This window comes from Jaculus jaculus, chromosome 4, assembly GCF_020740685.1.
Source record: "Jaculus jaculus isolate mJacJac1 chromosome 4, mJacJac1.mat.Y.cur, whole genome shotgun sequence".
Classification (NCBI taxonomy): domain Eukaryota; kingdom Metazoa; phylum Chordata; class Mammalia; order Rodentia; family Dipodidae; genus Jaculus; species Jaculus jaculus.
The window spans coordinates 114,373,614-114,394,305 of record NC_059105.1 but is presented as its reverse complement, the minus strand read 5'-3'; the positions used below and the strand labels follow the sequence as shown (position 1 = coordinate 114,394,305).

The 20,692-nt window shown below is 42.6% G+C and overlaps 1 protein-coding gene across 1 annotated transcript in view; it reads right to left on the bottom strand.

Annotated features, from left to right (window-relative positions):
• The window catches only part of Chst10 (carbohydrate sulfotransferase 10), a 37,326-nt gene extending 17,445 nt beyond the window's left edge, over window positions 1-19,881 (bottom strand). The window contains exons 1-4 of the mRNA XM_045147885.1: window positions 19,810-19,881; window positions 17,978-18,051; window positions 1,172-1,298; window positions 530-661 (exon numbers count right to left, since the gene is read on the bottom strand). Coding sequence (XP_045003820.1) covers window positions 530-661; window positions 1,172-1,208 — 169 coding nt within the window. The 5' untranslated portion in view covers window positions 1,209-1,298; window positions 17,978-18,051; window positions 19,810-19,881. The remainder of the gene's footprint in view (window positions 1-529; window positions 662-1,171; window positions 1,299-17,977; window positions 18,052-19,809) is intronic.
• Window positions 19,882-20,692: the final 811 nt, after the last annotated feature.

Below are 20,692 nucleotides of genomic sequence, written 5' to 3'. Positions count from 1 at the left end.
CAAGACCCTGAAGTAGAATCAGCACACCCAAGACTAAATCTGGAGTTCTTATACATGCTTGCCTGATGTCTCTTCAGTAAAGGGAGTTTACAGTCTTTCACAGCAACGTGACAATATATACTTAAATGATCCTTTTTCTCCTACATGACAGATGGCCTTCAAACATGTGCCACTAGTGTGGAACATCAGCTGGCACACAGGCAAACGGCAACCATGGGTGTGCCTCTCATGTGGACACAAAACAGAATTCCCCGAGTAGAGGGCAACACTCCTTGCTGCAAGGTGCTCAGCGGAGCTGTGGGAAGGAGGCCCCACTCTCTGCTGCAAGGCTGACATGGTGACTTCAACACAAAACGAACACATCCTCTCCAGGCAGGAACCAGGAGAAAGCCTTCATCTCTTTCCACCTTCCTTGCCCACTCCGTAATGTGAACAGCTTTGGTCCTAGAACAGCTTCCATGTACTTGGGAATGGTGTTTAGCCAAGGACTCCATTGGCTAGAGTCCGTGCCACCACAAAGCATACCTACCATCCAGGTCTTTAAAGGTCAACGTGATGAACTTGCTGGCCACCATGAACATGAAAATCACCCAAAAGCATGCAGCTAACAGAAGCCACTGGTGGTGCATGTTGTCAGGCACAAGCCATTCAATGATCCTTCCTGGAAAACACAAGTGAGAGGCCTCTGCCACTTTCAGGCCAATCAATTCAGTGAAAGGAATAAGAGAACAGGTGATTTTAATTAACAACCAACATAAATATAAACATTTTCCTGTTGGCTACAATGGGTACTTTGACTTGTCATTTCAATGAACATTTCATATTTAATTAATACTACAGAAGAATCCATTTAATAACTAAATCACTTTAAACACCCTAGTAAAGGGGAGTGATGATGAAAGAATGCCATCCTTCCAGTAAAATCTTCTGGCTTCCAGTAAGATTTGCCTCCTGACTTATGTCTGTCCCAGGCCAATATCATAAAGCTCCTTTAAGGGCTGGAAGCAGGAAGCTAGTAGAAGGCCTGCCAAGGTCTTTGCTGAGTAATGCCCAGAGAGCAGAAACTATGCTGATGCAATTATGAGCAGGCTGTTTAAAATGCTGACTGGCCGACAAAGTGTAACCACACAAGAAAAATCTTAAAAAAAGAAAAAGTATCCATGCTTCTCACCTCCGGTCACTTGCCTGGGAGGGCCTGCACAGAACATTGGATATGGACACTGTCCATGGCATCACAGTCCAGGAGTGATGTGGAACATGATGGCTGGTCCTCAACCTGTCACAGAAGTCACTGTGTGCTGCAGGGACACATAAGGAATCAGGAAATCACCATCAACACTCAGCAGAGAGACAAAGAAGCATGTTTTATCTCACATGGTACTTCTTCAAGCCAGACCAGCTTAGGGGGACTTGGGACTATAACTAGCTTCCTTATGTTGAGGCAGGAAGATAAGGTCACACATAACTGTGGGTTACTTTAAGAGGGTTAATTCCAGACTCAGCAACCAAGAAAGGTTGTCACTTTGATTGCTCAGCCTCCCCTCACACACAAGGAGTATATAAGCCCCCTCCAGCATGCACAGAAAGTCCATCAGCAAAGAAGGGTCTACCCTTCAGAGAGTTTCTCCCTTTTGGTTAAAAAGAAAATTCCTCCAGGAAGGAAAGGTAAGAGGGGCTCTTCAGGCACATGACTGGATGAGCCAGACCCAGCCCTGTAGAGCGTATGCATTCACTCTCTTTTGCCAAATCTATACTTTCACCATGATGCTTCTGTCCTACACTCACTGGAACCAGGAAGGTGAAGCCTCAGGTTCTTCACAGCACCTAGCAAGGAATTCTCTGACCCACTCCCGAATATGGCCTGTGACAGGGAGCTGGCCACTCCCAAGCTGCCTCCACCTTTCCAAAGTGAGCCACCTTCAGGGGCCCAAACATAAGGCTTAGTGCATTTCTTGTGGTCCTCAAGTATGGTGGCCAGATTAAACAAAAATGTAGGAGTATAATAAGTTTAAATATCAGATAAATAACACACGTTAGTATAAATGCATCCAAATATCCCATAGGTTATACTCATACGAAAAACATACTATTTTTCTGTGTTTTTTTTTTTTTAGTGTGTTTTCTGGGTATCCCTAGGCAGGGTTGTCAAATTAAACAAATAAAGATATGACACACCCAGTTAAATTTCAGGTAAACAACACATCATTCTTTTTTTTTTAAATTTTTTTTAAAATTTATTTATTTGAGAGCGACAGACACAGAGAGAAAGACAGATAGAGGGAGAGAGAGAGAATGGGCGCACCAGGGCTTCCAGCCTCTGCAAACGAACTCCAGACACGTGCACCCCCTTGTGCATCTGGCTAACGTGGGTCCTGGGGAACCGATCCTCGAACCGGGGTCCTTAGGCTTCACAGGCAAGTGCTTAACCGCTAAGCCATCTCTCCAGCCCAACACATCATTCTTTAAAGATATGCCCCAAACACTGCATGGGACATACATACAATGCAAAACTTTGCAGGTTTTTTTTTTTTTTTTTTTTAATTTAGAGTTAACTGAGTGCCTTAAAGTTTCTGTCAAGGAGCCTGCCAAATCCACCAAGGGCCTGAGGCCTGCTGTCCTGCCTCAGTCTCCTTCCTTTACCCCACTCTTGATCAGAGCAGCCCAGTAGAGGGAGCTCTAGCCTCTCTGCAGTAACAGCTGTTGCCTGGCTCCAGGCTGGCTAGCAAGCCTCTAGCTTTGTGACTTGGCCTCCATGTACCACCCTGAACCAAGGCACTTGCTCTCCCAGGGTGTCCATGAAATAGAACAATACAGACTCAAGACCAGCACTCAGTGCTTGTTGCAGACCCAAGGGAAGGCTAGGTCCTAACATGGTTACCAGAAATAAGTAACAGTGTGCTATGCCCCAAGGAGAGAGAAAAAGACGACACTCATCCCAGCTGATGAATTGTGCATCCCTTCTAGAGTTGTGCCCAGAGTGACGGACCCTTAGTCTCAAGTCCACTAAACCTGTCCTTGAGACAATGACACTTGGAGGGATCCATTCCCATGGGATGAGTGGGAGTCCTCCCAAGCAATCCTGGCTGTAGGCCATCTGCAGCAGGGAGGTCTTGGGGAAAGAGGCCAGAGGTCCCCAGATGAGCTGCATGCATTCTTGAACACAGGTCTTTGTGCAGAACAGTCTGGGCTGTGCAACTCATACCCTCTGAGCTATGTGCTGTGAGCACAAGAACACAGATGCAGTAGCCACCTGGCCTGCCCTTCTCACACACATGAGCTTGCTGTACATAACATGTGGCAGAGATATCCAGGCACTGCCTGCGGCGTCACCTGCTCTGCTCATTTCCTGCACCTCTCAGGTGTTCTGGCCCCTGAGCACCCTTGCTGGGCCTCCGGCAGGCTCTGAAAATGTTTTATAGTTGAAGAATCCAATCTTCTCAAGGAACTGATCTTCTGAAGAGATATGATTTGATTTGCCCACTGGGCTTCTGTCTAGATGAAGCAGGATAATGGGTAAAGAGCATTCTGAAATGTAGGTCACCTCATTCTTGCTGTGCTGTAGGAAGCCAGGTGCTATAGGGGAGGAATCTGGGACTCCTAGTGCCTTCCACCTGAGTTGTGGTCAGGGAGTGTCTTTCTTTCTTCCCTAGCAGGGTGGCTGCAGGCTTGTCATGATGGCTGACTTGGCTCCAAGTTTCATGTGCACCAATCTTGCTCAAAAGAGTCTTGAGAGAAGAATTAGTCCCAGGTTCTTACCAGTGTCTCAAACACAACTGCCCAGGACAGACTGCTGCAGGTCTATGACCTGATGCCCTGCTGTGGACTTCTGGAAATTCCACGAGCAGGGTCTGCTCCTCATACCAAGAGCAGAGGAAGCCCAGCCCCCTCACTTCCACCCACTGGTGCCCACACTGCTTTATCACGTGGCCTCAGTGAGTTACTTTCACTGCTGTAGCCCAGCCTAAAGCTTTTGTTGAGCAGTGCCTGCTGCAGTCCCAGGCATGTGAGCTCATGCCAAATGTTGTGGGAAACCTTTTTCCTGTGGAGACACGAACATATGTCTATTCACTCTGGATGGGGCTCAATCAACAGACCAAAGCTTGATTGCATCAATGAGTAAGCCAGTGAGTTTACTGGAGTTCCTTACAGAGCAGGATGAGGGGTCGCTAGCAGGAGCAACGGGTGGTTCAATGGCAGCTACACCACTGAAAAGCCCACCCCAGCATGAGTGGCGACTCTGGAGCACACTGTACAACCTCAGTGGGAAAGTCTCCTCCCAAACAGTTGTTTACCCTTTACATATCCTTACGGAGGGGTCTTACCACCTTTTTCCAGACTTGTTGACCTCTTCATTCCCTCCTCCCTTCAGAAGGATATGTTTCTATTCAAAGAAAAAATGCTACACATCATTAGATAGAGCCTGCCTCTCAGCAGTTGTTTACTACTCTTACAACCTTGGGGAGTAACCCCATGACCTTTTAAATTTCAGTTCTCCCAGACATGCGGACCTCTGGACTCCCTCCTCCCTCTAGGAGGAAATATTTCAGTTCGGAGGAATTTGCTATATACATACATACATACATATGTATGTACGTATGTGCGCACGCACGCACGCACGCACGCACACACACACACACACACACACACACACACACAGCAATGGTTTATGATGATTGTCAATGTGACTGGACCTAGAATCACTTGTGAAGGATTACCCTGATTAGGTTGAGGTGGAAAGGCCCACCTAAGTGTGTGTCGCAGCACCTCAAGGACTGGGCTCCTGGATTATATAAAAAGGAGTGCGCTGGCTGCGCACTGGCATGCAATTCTATCTGCTTTCTCACTGCGGACTGAATATGACCAGCTGCCTCACACGCCTGTCACTGTACCTTTCCCATTAGGATGGATAATAGCCTCAGAGGGAGCCAAAACAACTCTTTCCTGCTGAAGTTGTTTCTTGTTGGGCATTTGATCACAACAATGAGTAAAGTAACTGAGACACAAACCCAGGAATATAGGGAGCTAACAGTCAGTGCTTACTTCAGGACTACATGAACCAAGTGATTAGCTAGGAAAAGTCAGGACAGCTAAACACTACTTTAGGAGGCACCTTGCCATCCCTGCCCAAAGTTTCCAAACTTTTAAAAGTGGGAGGTCACCTTCTAGCCACCACATGAGACTGATGCCAAGAAAATACCCAAACACCCCGAGGACTTCAGTACCATATGAAAGTCAGACTATATTTTATAACTCACAGCATGCATACGCACTTGAATAAACACTCAACTTTAAATATGCTGAATAAGGACTTAGGAAGTCATGCTAGAGTCCAAAACCTGTAAAATTTGAAATAAAACATTACTAAAAGGCAAACCAATTGCCGAAAACCAAACTCACTCTCTCTCTCTCTCTCTCTCTCTCTCTCTCCATATATATATAATTTAGTACCTAAAAAAAAAAGTTGGAGGCAAAGTCAAGAAACCTGAAGGAGCAGACAGCAAGGATCATCTGAGTGGCTCCACTACAACTCCAATCACCCTGCATAGCCTCCTACCCCAACCATCAGGGCTGTGAACCTCCAAACTCATTCACCTCCTGCCACCTGGCACAGAGCAATCAAAATGCAACTCAGCATTGGTGAGATTAGAAGCCATCCCAAGAGGTAAAAGGGCCTATGTACACAAAGCCAGATGCGTAGGCCTGCACTAGAAGTGATAATTTTTCTTTCCATGTCAGGAAAGGTTATGTATTACATTTGAATGACATATATATTATATATATATATATATATATATATATATATATATATATATATATATATATGCTTATTAAAAAAATTTGTTCATTTTTATTTATTTGAGAGCGACACAGAGAGAAAGACAGATAGAGGGAGAGAGAGAATGGGAGAGCCAGGCCTCCAGCCACTGCAAACGAACTCCAGATGTGTGTGCCCCCTTGTGCATCTGGCTAATGTGGGTCCTGAAGAATTGAGCCTCGAACCGGGATCCTTAGGCTTCACAGGCAAGCGCTTAACTAGTAGGCCAGCTCTCCAGCCCCATGTTTTTTGTTTTTTGAGGTAGGGTTTCACTCTAGTCTAGGCTGACCTGGAATTTACTCTGTATTCTCAGAGTGGCCTTGAACTCATGGTGATCCTTCTATCTCTGCCTCCCGAGTGCTGGCATTAAAGGCATATGCCACCATGCCCAGCTGGAATGATATATTCTTGTTTGGCTTTACCATTCTCAAATAAGTTGTATTTGGTGTTGACTATTTTTGCCTTTGGTGTTTCCTGATACTATGGCCTTTGTCATTTTCTTCTGTCACTACTGGGGGCAAAGTCTGGCTGGCCCAATGCTGACTTGGAACCCACTTCAGACCAGAAATCTCAACCTCCTAGTTGACAGGATTAAGGGTGTGGGGCAACACACACCCTAAGGAACTTTGGCTTTATTACATTACCTGTTCAGTTTAATCCCCACTCTTTGTTTTTTGATTTTTCGAGGTAGGGTCTCACTCTGGCCCAGGCTGACCTGGAATTCACTATGTAGTCTCAGGGTGGCCTCGAACTCATGGCGATCCTCCTACCTCTGCCTCCCGAGTGCTGGGATTAAAGGCGTGCACCACCACGCCCAGCTAATCCCCACTCTTATATAAATGCCCTGTGCTGGTTTTGATTGAATGTATATATTGCTCAGTTGAATTTAGAATTTGCCAGTAATTTGCTCCACCCAGCCTACTGCAGTACTTGAAGAGCACGCAAACCCAACACCTAGGGTCACTTATGCTGTTTCTCTTGGAGTATAAGAGCTACACTTGGCTCCTTAAGCTCCTACACTGAAGATACATAAAGTCAGATTTACCCAGCTAGGAACACCGTAGATAATTAGAAAACCCAAGCATCAAATTAACTCAAGACACAAAAATCTCTACATTATAAGAAACACAAAAAACTCAAATAATACAATTCCACCAAAAATTATAAATCCATCAGAAATGACCTCCAGTAATATTGCTTTATATGAAATGCCTGACAATTTGATTATATCTATAGTCAAGGAAATCAAAGAAGAAATCAAAGGAATCAAACACAAAAACAACCTCTTGGAGAAATCCCAAGAGAATATAGGAAATCAACTTAATAAGATAAGGAAGTCAATACAAGACATGAGTAAAGAAAGAGAAATAATGGAAAAAATATCAATCAGAAAACTGGAAATGAAAAACAGAGTAAGTCAAGTAGAAAACTCTGTAGACAAAGTCTTACCAGTGGAATGGATCATGGAGACGACAGAATATCTAAACTGGAAAACCAGGTGGCAGATGTAATACATTCTAACATGAATGGGAATTTCAAGATATTTGGGACACTATGAAGAGATGAAACATAAGAATTTAGGACATTCCATCACAAGAGCAGGCTAAAGGAATATATGAACACTAAACCAGCTCCACAGAATATACTTTACAGGATCTTCCATGCTAAAGAGAAAGAAAAGCACACACATAAGGAACCTGGAAAAAGCAAACCATACTTAAATACTACTTAACACAAGTGAGCAAAGGTAAAACTGGAAGAACTACAAAACAAGAAGAATGGCAAGAATAAATACACATCTTTCAATAATAACTCAATATAAATGGCCTCAATGCCCCAACCAAAAGACAGGTTTACAGACTAGATTAAAAAGCAGGGACATTCTATTTATTGCCTCCAAGAAACTTACTGTCGCACAAAAGATGCACATAATCTTAGAGTGAAAGGTTGGAAAATGATATTTCAAGTAAACAGGCCTAGAAAACAAGCAGGTGTCACTCTATACTACTATCTAACAGGGTAGACTTCAAACCAATGTTAGGAAAGATAAGAAAAGTAACTTTATATTCATTAAAGGAACACTCCAACATGAGGGCATTACAATCCTAAACATATGCACCTAACATGGGGGCTCCCAAGTTCATCAAACAAACACTACTAGAATTAAGGTCACAGATAACACCAAACACAATTATAGTGGTTGACTTCAACACCCACTCTCATCAATTGACCAGTCATCCCCACAAAAAAATCAACAGAGATACATCTGCCTTAAATGAGGTCATAGAACAAATGGACCAAACATATCTACAGATAATTTTATCTAAATGCTACAGAAAATACATTCTTTTCAACAGCACATGGAACATTCTCTAAAATACACCATCTATTTGGACATAAAAATAATCTTAACAAATACATGAAAACTGAAATAATTCCTTTCACTCTATCTAATCACAAGGGGATTAAACTATAAGTAAATAGCAAGAAAAACTATAGGGCATACATAAAATCATGGAAACTAAACAATATACTAATACATGATGAACAGGTCAATGAAGAAATCAAGAAGGAAATCAAAAAATTCAGATTCAAATGATAATTAGAACAAAACATACTAAAACCTTTGGGACAAAATGAAGGTAGCCTTAAGAGGAATATTTATAGCTTTAAGTGCTCCTATTAAGAAATTAGAAGCTGGGAGTGGTGGTGCACACCTTTAATCCCAGCACTCGGGAGGCAGAGGTAGGAGGATTGCCGTGAGTTTGAGGCCACCCTGAGACTACAGAGTGAATTCCATGTCAACCTGGACTAGAGTGAGACCCTTCCTCGAAAAACCAAAAATTTGAAAAAAAAAAAAAGAAATGAGAAAGGTTGCAAGTAAACAACTTAATGCTTTACCTTAAGGCCTTTAAAAAAGAACAACAAGGCAAACCAAAAATCAGTAGATGGGAAGAACTAATAAAGACTAGGGCAGAACTTAATGAAATAGAAACCACAAAAAAAAAAAAAAACAATCCAAAGAATCAATGAAACAAAGAGTTGCTTCTTTGAAAGGATATACAAGACTGATAAACCCTTAGCAAATCCAACCAAAAGAAAGAGAGGAGACACAAATTAATAAAATTAAGAGATGAAAAAGGCACCATCACAACAGATACCAGAGAAATTCAAAAAATCATAGGGACATACTTTAAGAACACACACTCCACTAAGTTTGAAAATATGAAAGAAATGGGTAATTTCCTTGATTTATATGACCTATCAAAATTAAATCAAGATGAGATTAAACACTTAAATAGATCTATACCAAGTAGGGAGAGCCAAGCAACTATAAAAAGAAAATCTCCCAACTAAAATAGTCCAGGCCCAGATGGATTCACTGGTGAATTTTACCAGACCATCATGGAAGAACTAACACCAATGCTTCTTAAACTTTTCCATAAGATAGAAAAGGAAGGAATTCTACTAAACTCCTATGAAGCCAGCATCATCCTGATACCCAAACCAGATAAAGACAGAATAAAAATAGAAAAATTACAGACCAATCTCCCTCAGGAACATGGATGCAAAAATTCTTACCAAAATATGAGCAAACAGAATACAAGAATATTATCAGAAAGATCATTCACTCCGACCAAGTAGGCTTTACCCCATAAATGTAGGAATGGTTAAACATACACAAATTGATAAATGTAATGCACTATATAAATGTACTGAAGGGCAAAATCACATGATTACCTCATTAGATACAGAAAAATCATTTGACAAAATCCAACATCCCTTCATGAAAAGTCCTACAGAAACGGAATAGGAGGAATATATCTCAACATAATAAAGGCTATTTATGACAAACCTACAGTCAACAGTCAACATAATACTAAATAGAGAAGAGCTTGAAGCTTTTCCACTAGCATTAGGAATAAGATAAGGGTGCCCACTATCCCTATTTTTACTTAATATAGTACTGGAAGTCTTAGCCATAGCAATAAGGCAAGAGACATACATAAAAGGGATACAGATTGGAAAGGAAGAGATCAAATTATCACTATTTGCAGATGATATGATTCTGTATATCAAGGACCCTAAAGATTCTACCAGCAAACTATTAAAGATGATAAACTCGTATAGCAATGTAGCAGGACAGAAAATAAACAAACAAAAGTCAATAGCTTTCCAATATGTTAACAACAAACACGCTGAGGATGAAATCAGGAAATCACTTCTATTCACAATTGCACTAAAAAAGTAAAATAAAGTATCTTGGAATAAACCTTACCAAGGAAGTGAAGGATATCAACAATGAAAAATTTAACACTCAAGACAGAAATTGGAGAAGACACTAGGAAATGGAAAAACATCCTATGTTCTTGGATTGGAATAATTAATATTGTGAAAATGTCAATTTTACCAAAAGCAATCTAAACATTTAATGGCCCCATTAAAATTCCAACGGCATTCTTCACGCAAAAAAAAAAAAAAAAATCCTAAAATTCATTTGGAACCACAAAAACCCTTTGACTATCTAAAACAATTTTTAGTAACAAAAATAAGGCTGGTGGTATCACTATACTTGATTTTAAGCTATATTACAAAGCCACAATAACAAAAACAGTATGGTATTGGCACAAAGACAGACATGTAGATCAATAGAATATAGGACCCAGATATAAGTCCAGGAAGCTACAGCCACCTGATTTTTTTTTTTTTTTTTTTTTTTTTTTTTTGGTTTTTCGAGGTAGGGTCTCACTCTAGCCCAAGCTGACCTGGAATTCACTATGGAGTCTTAGGGTTTTCTTGAACTCATGGTGATCCTCCTACCTCTGCCTCCCAAGTGCTGAGACTAAAGGTGTGTGCCACTACGCTCAGCTTAGCCACCTGATATTTGAGAAAAATTCCATAAATACCTATTGGAGAAAAGACAGCCTCTTCAACAAATAGTGCTGGAAAAACTGGGTATGTATCTGTGGAAGGATGAAAATAGATCATTTCTCTCTCTCCATGGACAAGAATTAAATCCAAATAGATCAAAGACTTTAATATCAGACCCGAAACTTTGAAACTGCTAGAGGAAAAAGTAGGGGAAACCCTTCAACATACTGGCATAGGCAATTGCTCAGGAAATATCTTTATCACATCTTCCAAGGCTCAGGGTCTATTGCAGAAGAGGTGGCAAAAATAATTTAAGAGCTGAAGGAAGGGTAGGACTCCTTACAGTGTGCTCTTCCAGACATGAAATGGCTTGGGTATCCATGATCCCACAAAGTTTGACACTACCTACACAAGACCATCATAATAGGAGGAAAAGATGATGACATCAAAATAACAGAGAGACTGACTGAGGGGGGGGAGGGGCATGATGAAGAATGGTGCTTTAAAGGGGAAAGTGGAATATGGTGAGGTAATTACCATGGTTTATTACCTATAGTTATGGAAGTTTTCAATTAAGAAAAAGAAACGATGGAGTTGGAGAATTTGTATCTGTTCTTATTTGTTAATAAGATTCCATGATGTAGCCAATGATATTAAGAGATATTATTGAGGGGGCTGGAGATATGGCTTAGCAGTTAAGGTGCTTGCCTGTGAAGCCTATGGACCATGTTTTATTCCCCATGTCCTGCATAAGCCACACACACAAGCTGATGCAAGTGCACAAGTGTACATATATACACAAGATGGCATATATGTCTGGAGTTTGACAGCAATATGTTGAGGGCCTAGCACACCAAGTCTCTCTTACTCTCCAAAAAAAGGCCAACCTTTTGGACTTGCCTCAAAAAAAAAAAAAGTTATTGAAAGGTATGCATTTTTCTTGCCATTCTTCTGGTGTTGTAGTTCTTCCTGTTTTTCCTTTACTCTCTTGTATTAAGTATTATTTGAGCTTGATTTATTTTTTACTGTTTCCTTATGCGTGTGTTTTTGTTCTCTTCAGCATGAAAGATCCTTTCAAATATTTTCTGTAGAGTTCCTTTAGTGATCATATATTCCTTTAACCCGTTTTTGTTGTGGGATATCCTTATTCCTCAATTTGGATAGATAGCTTTGCTAGATAATCTTGGTTGACAGTTATCTTCCAGAACTTGGAATACATCATTCTAAGCTCTTCTGACTTTTAAAGTTTGTGTTGAGTAATATGCTGTTATCCTGATGGGCTTGCCTTTATATGTGACTTGATTTTTCTTTCTAACTGCTTTCAACATATTTTATTTGGTTTTGTAGTTTAATTATAATATGGTGGTGGGAGGTTCTTTCCTGATTTTGTCTGTTTGGGATTCTAAAGGCTTCCTGTAACTGTACTGGCATCTCTTTACCTATTTGAAGGAAATTTTATTCTATGGCTTGGTTGAAAACCCTACTATGCCTATGGAGTGAAATTCTTCTCCTTCTACTATACCCTGAATTCTTATGTTGTATCTCTTCAGTGTCCTAAATGTTTTGAAATTCCCATTCATGCTTTCCTATTAGTTTGTCTTTCTCTTTGCTGGATTGTATTGTATCTTCCACCTGGTCTTCTAGTTTAGATATTCTGTCCTCTCCTTGATCCATTCTACTGGTAAGACTTTCTGCAAGAGTTTTTTGCATTTCTAGTATTTCTGATTGATAGTTTTTCATTATTTCTATTTCCTTGTATTTACCTCATTATTTCATTAAGTGTGTTTCCTGTGTTCTCTTGGGATTCCCTCAAGAATTTGTTTCCTTCTTTTTTTAAAAAAAAAAATTATTTATTTGAGAGTGACAGACACAGAGAGAAAGACAGACAGAGGGAGAGAGAGAATGGGCGTGCCAGGGCTTCCAGCCTCTGCAAACGAACTCCAGACGCGTGCGCCCCCTTGTGCATCTGGTTAACGTGGGACCTGGGGAACCGAGCCTCGAACCGGGGTCCTTAGGCTTCAAGGCAAGTGCTTAACCGCTAAGCCATCTCTCCAGCCCTGTTTCCTTCTTTGATTCCTTGATGTCTTTGCACATAAATATAATCCTTTTTGGATTATTTGTTTGGCATTTCATCTAAGTCAGTTTTACTGGAGGTCATTTCTGATGGACTTACTTTTGGTGGAATTGTATTGTTTTGATTTTTTGTGTTTCTTATATTATAATGTAGAGTTTTGCATCTTGAGTTAATTTGATAATCAAGTTTTCTAATTATCAGTAGTATTCTCAGACATGTAACTCTGACTTTATGTATCTTCAGAGTAGTTTAAGGTGCCAGGTGAGGATTGTATATTACTCCTGGAGTAACAGCAGAAGTGGTCCTAGGTGTTGAGTTTGCCTGCTATGCAAGTATTCTAGTAGGCTAGGTAAAGCAAACGACTGGAAAATTCTAAAATTCTACTGAGTAATACACACAATCAAAACCAGCACAGAGGATTTATGTAAGAGTGGGGATTAAACTAAACAGATAATCTAATAAAGACAAAGTCTCTAAAGGTGTGTGTTGTCCCACATCCTTAATCCTGTCAATAGGGAAGCTGAGATTTCTGGTCTGAAATGGGTTCCAGAGCAGCCTGGGGCTGAGTCAGACTCTGCCCCCAATAATGACAGAAGAAAAAGAAAAAGGCCCTAAAAATCATGAAATGTCAACAGCAACAATATTCAACACCAAAATACAGCTTATCTGAGACTGGTAAAGCAGACCAAGAATACATCAATCAAATCTGACACATAACCTGCCCTGATATGGAAGGTGAGATTAACACTTCCAGCACAGGCCTACATACTTGGCTTTGTGTCAGAGGCCCTGTTACCTTTTGGGATGGCTTCCAATCTCACCTATGCTGAGTGCTCACCTCAGTCCCTCTTTGTCACACTATGGATTCAGTTAGGCGGTTTGAGTCACTGGATCTGGTGTTTTGATCGATGCTGTGTGGCTGGGGGGTGGGTGGATGAGTTCTGCAGTGGTTCCTGGCAATGGTGGTTGGGGAAAGGGAGGCTATGCAGGGTGTCTGGAGTTGAACCAGAGCTGGAGCTGGTCCCATTTGTGTTCTCCTCCAGCAGCTGCTCAGCTGGTCCCTGCTGTCTTCCACTTCAGGTTTCTTGACTTTATGAGGAGGCTGCAATGTCATTTGCTGCCACCTGGCTGACATCTCCACTCCAATGGCCTTGCCAGGCCCATCCAGCCACTCAACTCTTCTCCTCTCCACCGCCCCAAGCTCCACTCCCAGATTACATGACGTGAATGTGACTATACACATATGCAACACACACACACTCATCTATACCACATAAGAAAATCATCTTGGGAAGATGAGGAGTGATCATTTTTACTTTAGTCATGTTTGTATTAGGAAAAAAAAACTGTTGCTGTAGCATATAGCCTTCTCAGAATAAAAACCAATAAAATGCTAGAGTGTCATCCATATACATGCCCTTGTTGTTCTAGCTACTGTTTTGTTTTTGTTTTTTCTTTTGGTTTTTAAGGTAGGGTCTCACTCTAGCTCAGGCTGACCTGGAATTCACTATGGAGTCTCAGGGTGGCCTCAAACTCACAGCAATCCTCCTACCTCTGCCTCCCGAGTGCTGGGATTAAAGGCGTGTGCCACCATGCCTGGCTTCTAGCTACTGTTTTTAATGTTTTTGTACCTCACTATTACTAATTAGTTTCTCTACCACTTTATATAGTAAGGGATGGGGTGGCAAGTACTTTTCCACCTAGGAAAAACTGGTGAACTGGTAGAGTCATGTGTTGGAATATTCAGCAAATACATGTCTGTCTTCCTTAGTTTAGTTTGTAAAAAAATGATCAAATCATCAAAGCATAAATCACAGAGAATATTAAAACACCCCTTTACCTCTCCTCTGCTTTGAGAGTTGTGCTGTAAGTACCCGAGTTTCCTTCAAAGGAAACAAACGGTCATAGGGATGTTTGCAGTCCCTGCCTCCCCTCATCTGGTCACTGCACCTTCACTGCATCAGACAGAAAACGTCAGACAGAAGCAACAGCAGCATGTTATTCCTGCCAGATAATGGCACGGCAGACTAGAGAGGTGATTTAACTCAGGTGTACAAGAAAGGAAAGATTTCACCACCCGTAGCTGCTCTGCAGAGAGTCACACTACAATGGTAAGGATGAGGATGGAAACACCAACCCACACAAAATTTAAGCATTTGCCAACCCCATGGCCTACAGTGAGCAAATTCATTATACACACACAAGTGAAAAAGCTGTAAGTCAAGGTAACTTGGTAAGCAGTTTAGAAACCAGACAAAATCAATGAAACTACAGCCTGATACTTTTTCAAAATACCCATTTTCCTCAGAAATGTATTTTTGCACTTTATAACAAATGACTCTCAAATGTGAGCAGGTATTTATATGCAAGTAAGTTTACAGACTAATTTGAAATAATCAAAATACAATTACCTCTCAAATTTACCGAGGAATGGGATATTCATTTATTCAATATAATAGGTGTCAGATACAATAGTCTCATAGCAAACACACACACACACACCAGCTCTTGTTCTTACAGAACCTGAAATCTAACAAACTCGGGAATCAGGGCAGTGCTGCATAGTGGTATGGGACTGTGAGAAGAAAACACAAGGGGCCATGACTTGGGCTGAGAAGTCAGAGAGAGCAGTTGCCTAAAGAGGTGAGGGGTTAGGTTCCAGTGAGAGAACAGGTCTGTGGTGACTGGAGGAAAAGAAAGGCCTATGTTTTAAGGCATAAATGGGGGTTAGACAACAGAGTCCCTAAGTGAGCTATTACGGAATCCAGTCTTCTCCTTGCCACTGATAAGTGTCTTAGAGAAAAGGGGCAGAGGGGATGGTCTGATTTTAAATTTTGATTTAAAGTTTTCTGGCAGAAGGATTAAAGTTCCAAAGAGTAAATGTCCACTTGGCAATTATCCGTTTCCATTTGCGGAGATAGGAGAATTTGAGTCAGGCACAAGCAAAGCACTTCACATCCCCACAAACCAGCCAGCTAGGAAGACTCACAGTATCAGAAATATCAGGCTCTGATGAATTATGAAGAGGGGTATGTGCAGCTAACCATCGTGTGGCTTCCTTTGAGATTCCGTGCTCTCTGAATCTCAACACTTACCTAATGACTGATTTTTTTTATTGAGGTTAATGGTTGCCAGCCTTGGCTGTGTGCCAGAATCACCACAGGGTATTTGAGAAACAGTAGTGCCCTGGGTCCCAACAACACAAGTGGCACCTTTGCAGGTTTCAAAGGCTCCCCATAAGATTCTCATAAGTAGCCAAGACAGGGAACTTTGGTTCAAACCCTGCCCTTCTCAAACTTTAATGCTCACATGAATTCCGTAGGGATGGCAAAATGGGATTCTAGGTACATTCCAGCATAATAGCTAAGCTCCCTCCACCTCCTTCCGTTTCCAGAAGGAGGATCAGCAGCAAAGCACATATAGCCAGTGGAGTCTATTGATGCTCTGAAGTGCATGTGTGTTGAATGAAAGGATGAAAGAGGTTTGATTAGAATAGAAGGCCTTCCACCACTGGCCCTGTTTCACTCTTTTCCAGCTCTCCCATCTATGGCTGGCTGGACTATGTAGAAATCCGATTTGTCTGACCTTGAGGGAAAAAAACCATGACCATGTGCCCCACTTTCAAAACAAGAAAGAAAAGGCATTCCAAATTCTCTTATCCCACTCCTCTAAGCCTGCTCCATTTTCTATACTGTGTCTACAAGTATGCATCTTCTCCTTGAGGACTGCCACCATTGCAGGATGTCAGAGTCTAGGCTCACTATGTCCCTCTGCACTGGGACTGGGGGCTGAGCCACAGTCCTGACTTCAGGGTTCAGCAAAAAGATATTGATTTCACCACAACCGGGTGATAAAGGACCTTTAAAAAAAACCAACATTTTCTGTAATTGATTTGCCTTTGTTCAAAGAGCCACTGAAACTCCCAAAATGCCACTAGCAGGTAAAGTGGTGGTAGAGCTGTGTGTCCGTACCACCCAGTCATTGTGTGCTGTGTTGCACACTGAGTCCCGGCCTCCAGGAGCTGGCATATCCACCTTCAGAGATTTCCTGCATTCAGTCATTAAATGGGGCTCTTACATGTCAAGATGTAAGCCTCTGATAACAAATCAAAGGGTTGGGATCTGTGAAAACCCACAGGCAAACTGGAGGTTAACCATGGGGAAAGGAGGGTCAGGAAAAAAACATAATAGAATTTACAAGAAGCCTAAATCTCTATCTTTCTCAAACAACAGAAAACCAGTACATGTCTTAATGTTTGTAATTACTGATTACAGCTACAATATTACTATCATCTTTTGATGCAATTCCTTTCTCCCCTGCATTTTAAAAAAGAGATGCTTATTTTACTCAGCTGACAATAATATACCTACTAGTGCAACAATGCAAAAAGTAGAAAGAGGAAGGAAGGAAACCTCACAGAACCCTGGCGTCCCAGGTCATGGTCCAGGTCCTAGAATTCTGAAAGCTGCAAGGAAGCCAGTGTCCTTGGTGCACAAGGGGAAGGCAGGGGTCACAGGAGCTCTGCTGAGGTGGAAATCCTGGTCCTCACCTCATGACATATGTATTCAGGGCACCACAGGTACAATGTTCAACTGTGAAAGCACATTGAGGCACACTAAAGGAAACTTCACAAGAAACAACTTGGCACAACAATTGGGCACTGGCAATCCTTGCAAAGACATCAGGGGAGAAAGAGCTACCATCAACCCTGTCACACTTTTGATTTTGAATTACAATGTATCACAATGTTCTTACATTACAACTTAATAAAGCACAGTATGGTATTTGAATTTATAACATACAGTTTGATATCACATCACTGAGATTTTTAAATTCATATATTTCTCTCAGGCTAAGTTCAGAAATTTCCTTTGCCTTCTCTGCTGCAGTCACTCCAATTTACTGCCTTAGAAGGTTGGGTCATCCTTGGTCAGCAGAATGAAAACACACGCTAACTCAAGTGAGGAATACAACTGTGGTCAAGACAGGTGATCATGAGTAACTGGAAGAACACACAGAGCACAGCCAAGTACAGGTCTTACTGGGAACCAACTCTCCTGCAGCCACTGCTTGTTAAGGAAACACTTCAGTGTAGGTGTATGTGCTTGTATTCAGAAAACTGAGGTCCCTAAATTCTCTCTACAAGCAGGAAAGTAGTAAGAATACTAAGTAGCATGATTCCAAATACCTGGTGAACTCATTTCTTCATCACTTACCTTCCGTGGCCTGGAGAGCTGGAGGGCAGTGTCACATCGCCATATTATATTGAGATTACTGGTTCCACTTGTCACTGTAGGACAATTAAAAATAATAAAAGTTAAAGGTCATCCTCAACTCAATAGCAGGTTTGTGGTAAGATGGGGCCACATGAGACCCCATCCCAACAAAACAAAGAAAGAAACCTCACTGAAAGTTATCAGGTCAACTTTCTTAACACAGCTTAGTCTGTATGTAGGAAATTGCCATTTTGATTATTCAAGCATATTTTGTAAAAAAGGTCCCCCGAAGCAGACAATATTTAGATTTCTCGGTAAATGAGTAAATATTGCAAATGTACCCCCAAAAGCTACTTATTTACAAGCATTCCATGTAACAGAGTACAAAAAATAAAATTACTATTGATATTGTTTTATAGAGAAAAGAATCCAATCCTACTCTTATACTGGATAAATGATTTCTATGTAGGATTGATAATTAATAATTCCAGTGGAAGCTGTTCTCTTGGTTTAGTATTCCTTAACCTTCAGCACATGGTAGGTTCTAGACAAATGACATCTGATGAATGATAGCTGGAAAGAAGCTAAATTCATGGAATTGATAGAGATTACAGATTTGACAGAGTGACCAGCAAAATAAATCTACAATTGCCTCTATTCTAAGAACTCAATGCTAACGTAATGTTAAAATTGAAGGCAATTTCATGTTACACAGTTAGAACGATTAATCTTATCAAACCTCATCTGCCTTTTTTTTTTTTTTTTCCCAGATGTGTATGGGAAGAAAACATTCTCCCCTGGTTCTGCAATCTCTAAGGTCTTGCATATGTCTCTCTCCCAATGTATGCCTGGCTCTCTCCCACCTTTTTATTGTATAATCTCCCTAAGCTTTGGGAAACTGATCTAAATATAACTGCAAATGGCCCAGAATATTTACAAATTTTTTCTGTTCTTTGTTCAGCTTTGTAAGAACCTTAATTTTCATTTCAGGGAAGAAGAGAATCTCAGGTATTTAAGATTCTATTCGTCAGGGTCAAGGGCAAAAATCAGAAGATTTTTCTTTCCATCTTGAAATACCGATTCTGAATCAGGCTGGACTGTGTCCTAGTTATCCTGGGAAAAAGGTAGAAAGCTATTTGTGCTTTTCCTTTTTAACCCAGTCACCTAGAATGATGAAGTAGGTCTGGTGATCAGCAAACCAAAGCGAAACTGAGACATTTCACACTCCGGCAATTCAAACTGACCCATGCAACAACCCAACTCATCACGGCCCAGAGCCTCAGTCTGGGTGTTTGAGACAAATAAATCTTTATGACAGTCCTGGCTGCGCGGCTCTGTAGCCACTGCCCAGCCCTTTCCTGCCTTGGACCGACTTGCAGAACAAATCCCGACAGCTTTTGGAAAACCTGCTTCGTCGTCACAACCAGAAGTGCAGACATGAAAGTGTGAACCTCCAACTTCTGACAGGCCTCTCCGCAGAGACAGTCGGGGGCCGAGGGCGCGCCGGAGCCGGAGCCGGAGCCGGAGCCGGAGCGCGGGCCTGGGTCTGCGCGGCGCCCCCGCCCTCGCTGGGGAAGGATGCCCAGGTTTCTCCGCGGCTCGCCCGCAGCGCCCCAGCCCCGCGCCCCGCCCCGCCCGGCTCAGGGGAGCCCGTCCCCCGCGGTCCGCGCACCCCCGCGCCCCGCGCGAGCACGCTGCCTCGCTGCATAATTAAGGGATGTCGCGACCAGGCAGGTCCGTGAGTCGCCGAAGCACACCGGGCGCTGCTCGCCCTGGCAGACTGGTTGCCTTCTCCGCTCCGGCCAGCCCGCGACCCCGGGCCCCGAGCTCACCCTCCGTGGAGCCGGCCTTCGCCGGGCCCCTCCGCGGCCTCGGACACGGTGCGCGGGCCTCGCCGGGCCGGGCGTCCCGGGAGCGCGGGAGGCCGGCCCCGCCCCGCCCCGCCCCGCCCCAGGGCTCCGCGCCGCCAGCGGCGGGCCGCGGGGCGCAGGGAGCTGGCGGCTGCGGCGCCGGAAGGAGGGAGCCCCGCGCGCCGCCGACTCGGCCCGGCAGCCGCCCCCGCCGCCCGCCGCGCGGCCGCGGAGACGTGCGCGCCGCCGCCCGCGCCCGCGCCCGCGCCCCGGGAGGCTTTTGGTGCCCAGGGACCGTCCACCTTCCCATCCCGAGAAATCTGAGGGCGTTTTTTTCTTTATAGCGTACTGTATTAAAAAGGAATCCAGTAAAAATGCTGTGATTCTGAAAAAAGGACCTAATTTTTTTAAGGAATGAAGTTTTAGAAACAATTCTACGGTGAAAGGGAAAATATCTTCATAGGTGAAAATTTTGTTGAACAAGATTTAAAATTTTTAAACAGAAAACATTAAATTCTTTCCAAATGTGTACATACTCAAAAAGCAAACGGTACAATCTCCACAATATAGTGTGTCTTTGTACACATGTCCTGGATACTTTAAAATGTTCAAATTTCCAAAATTTAAGGCAATCTATATATGATTCATAAATCTTTTCCTTTAAAGAAATTTAATCTGGGCTGGAGAGATGGTTTAGCGGTTAAGCGCTCGCCTGTGAAGCCTAAGGACCCCGGTTCGAGACTCGGTTCCCCAGGTCCCACGTTAGCCAGATGCACAAGGGGGCGCACGCGTCTGGAGTTCGTTTGCAGAGCTGGAAGCCCTGGCGCACCCATTCTCTCTCTCTCTCCCTCTATCTGTCTTTCTC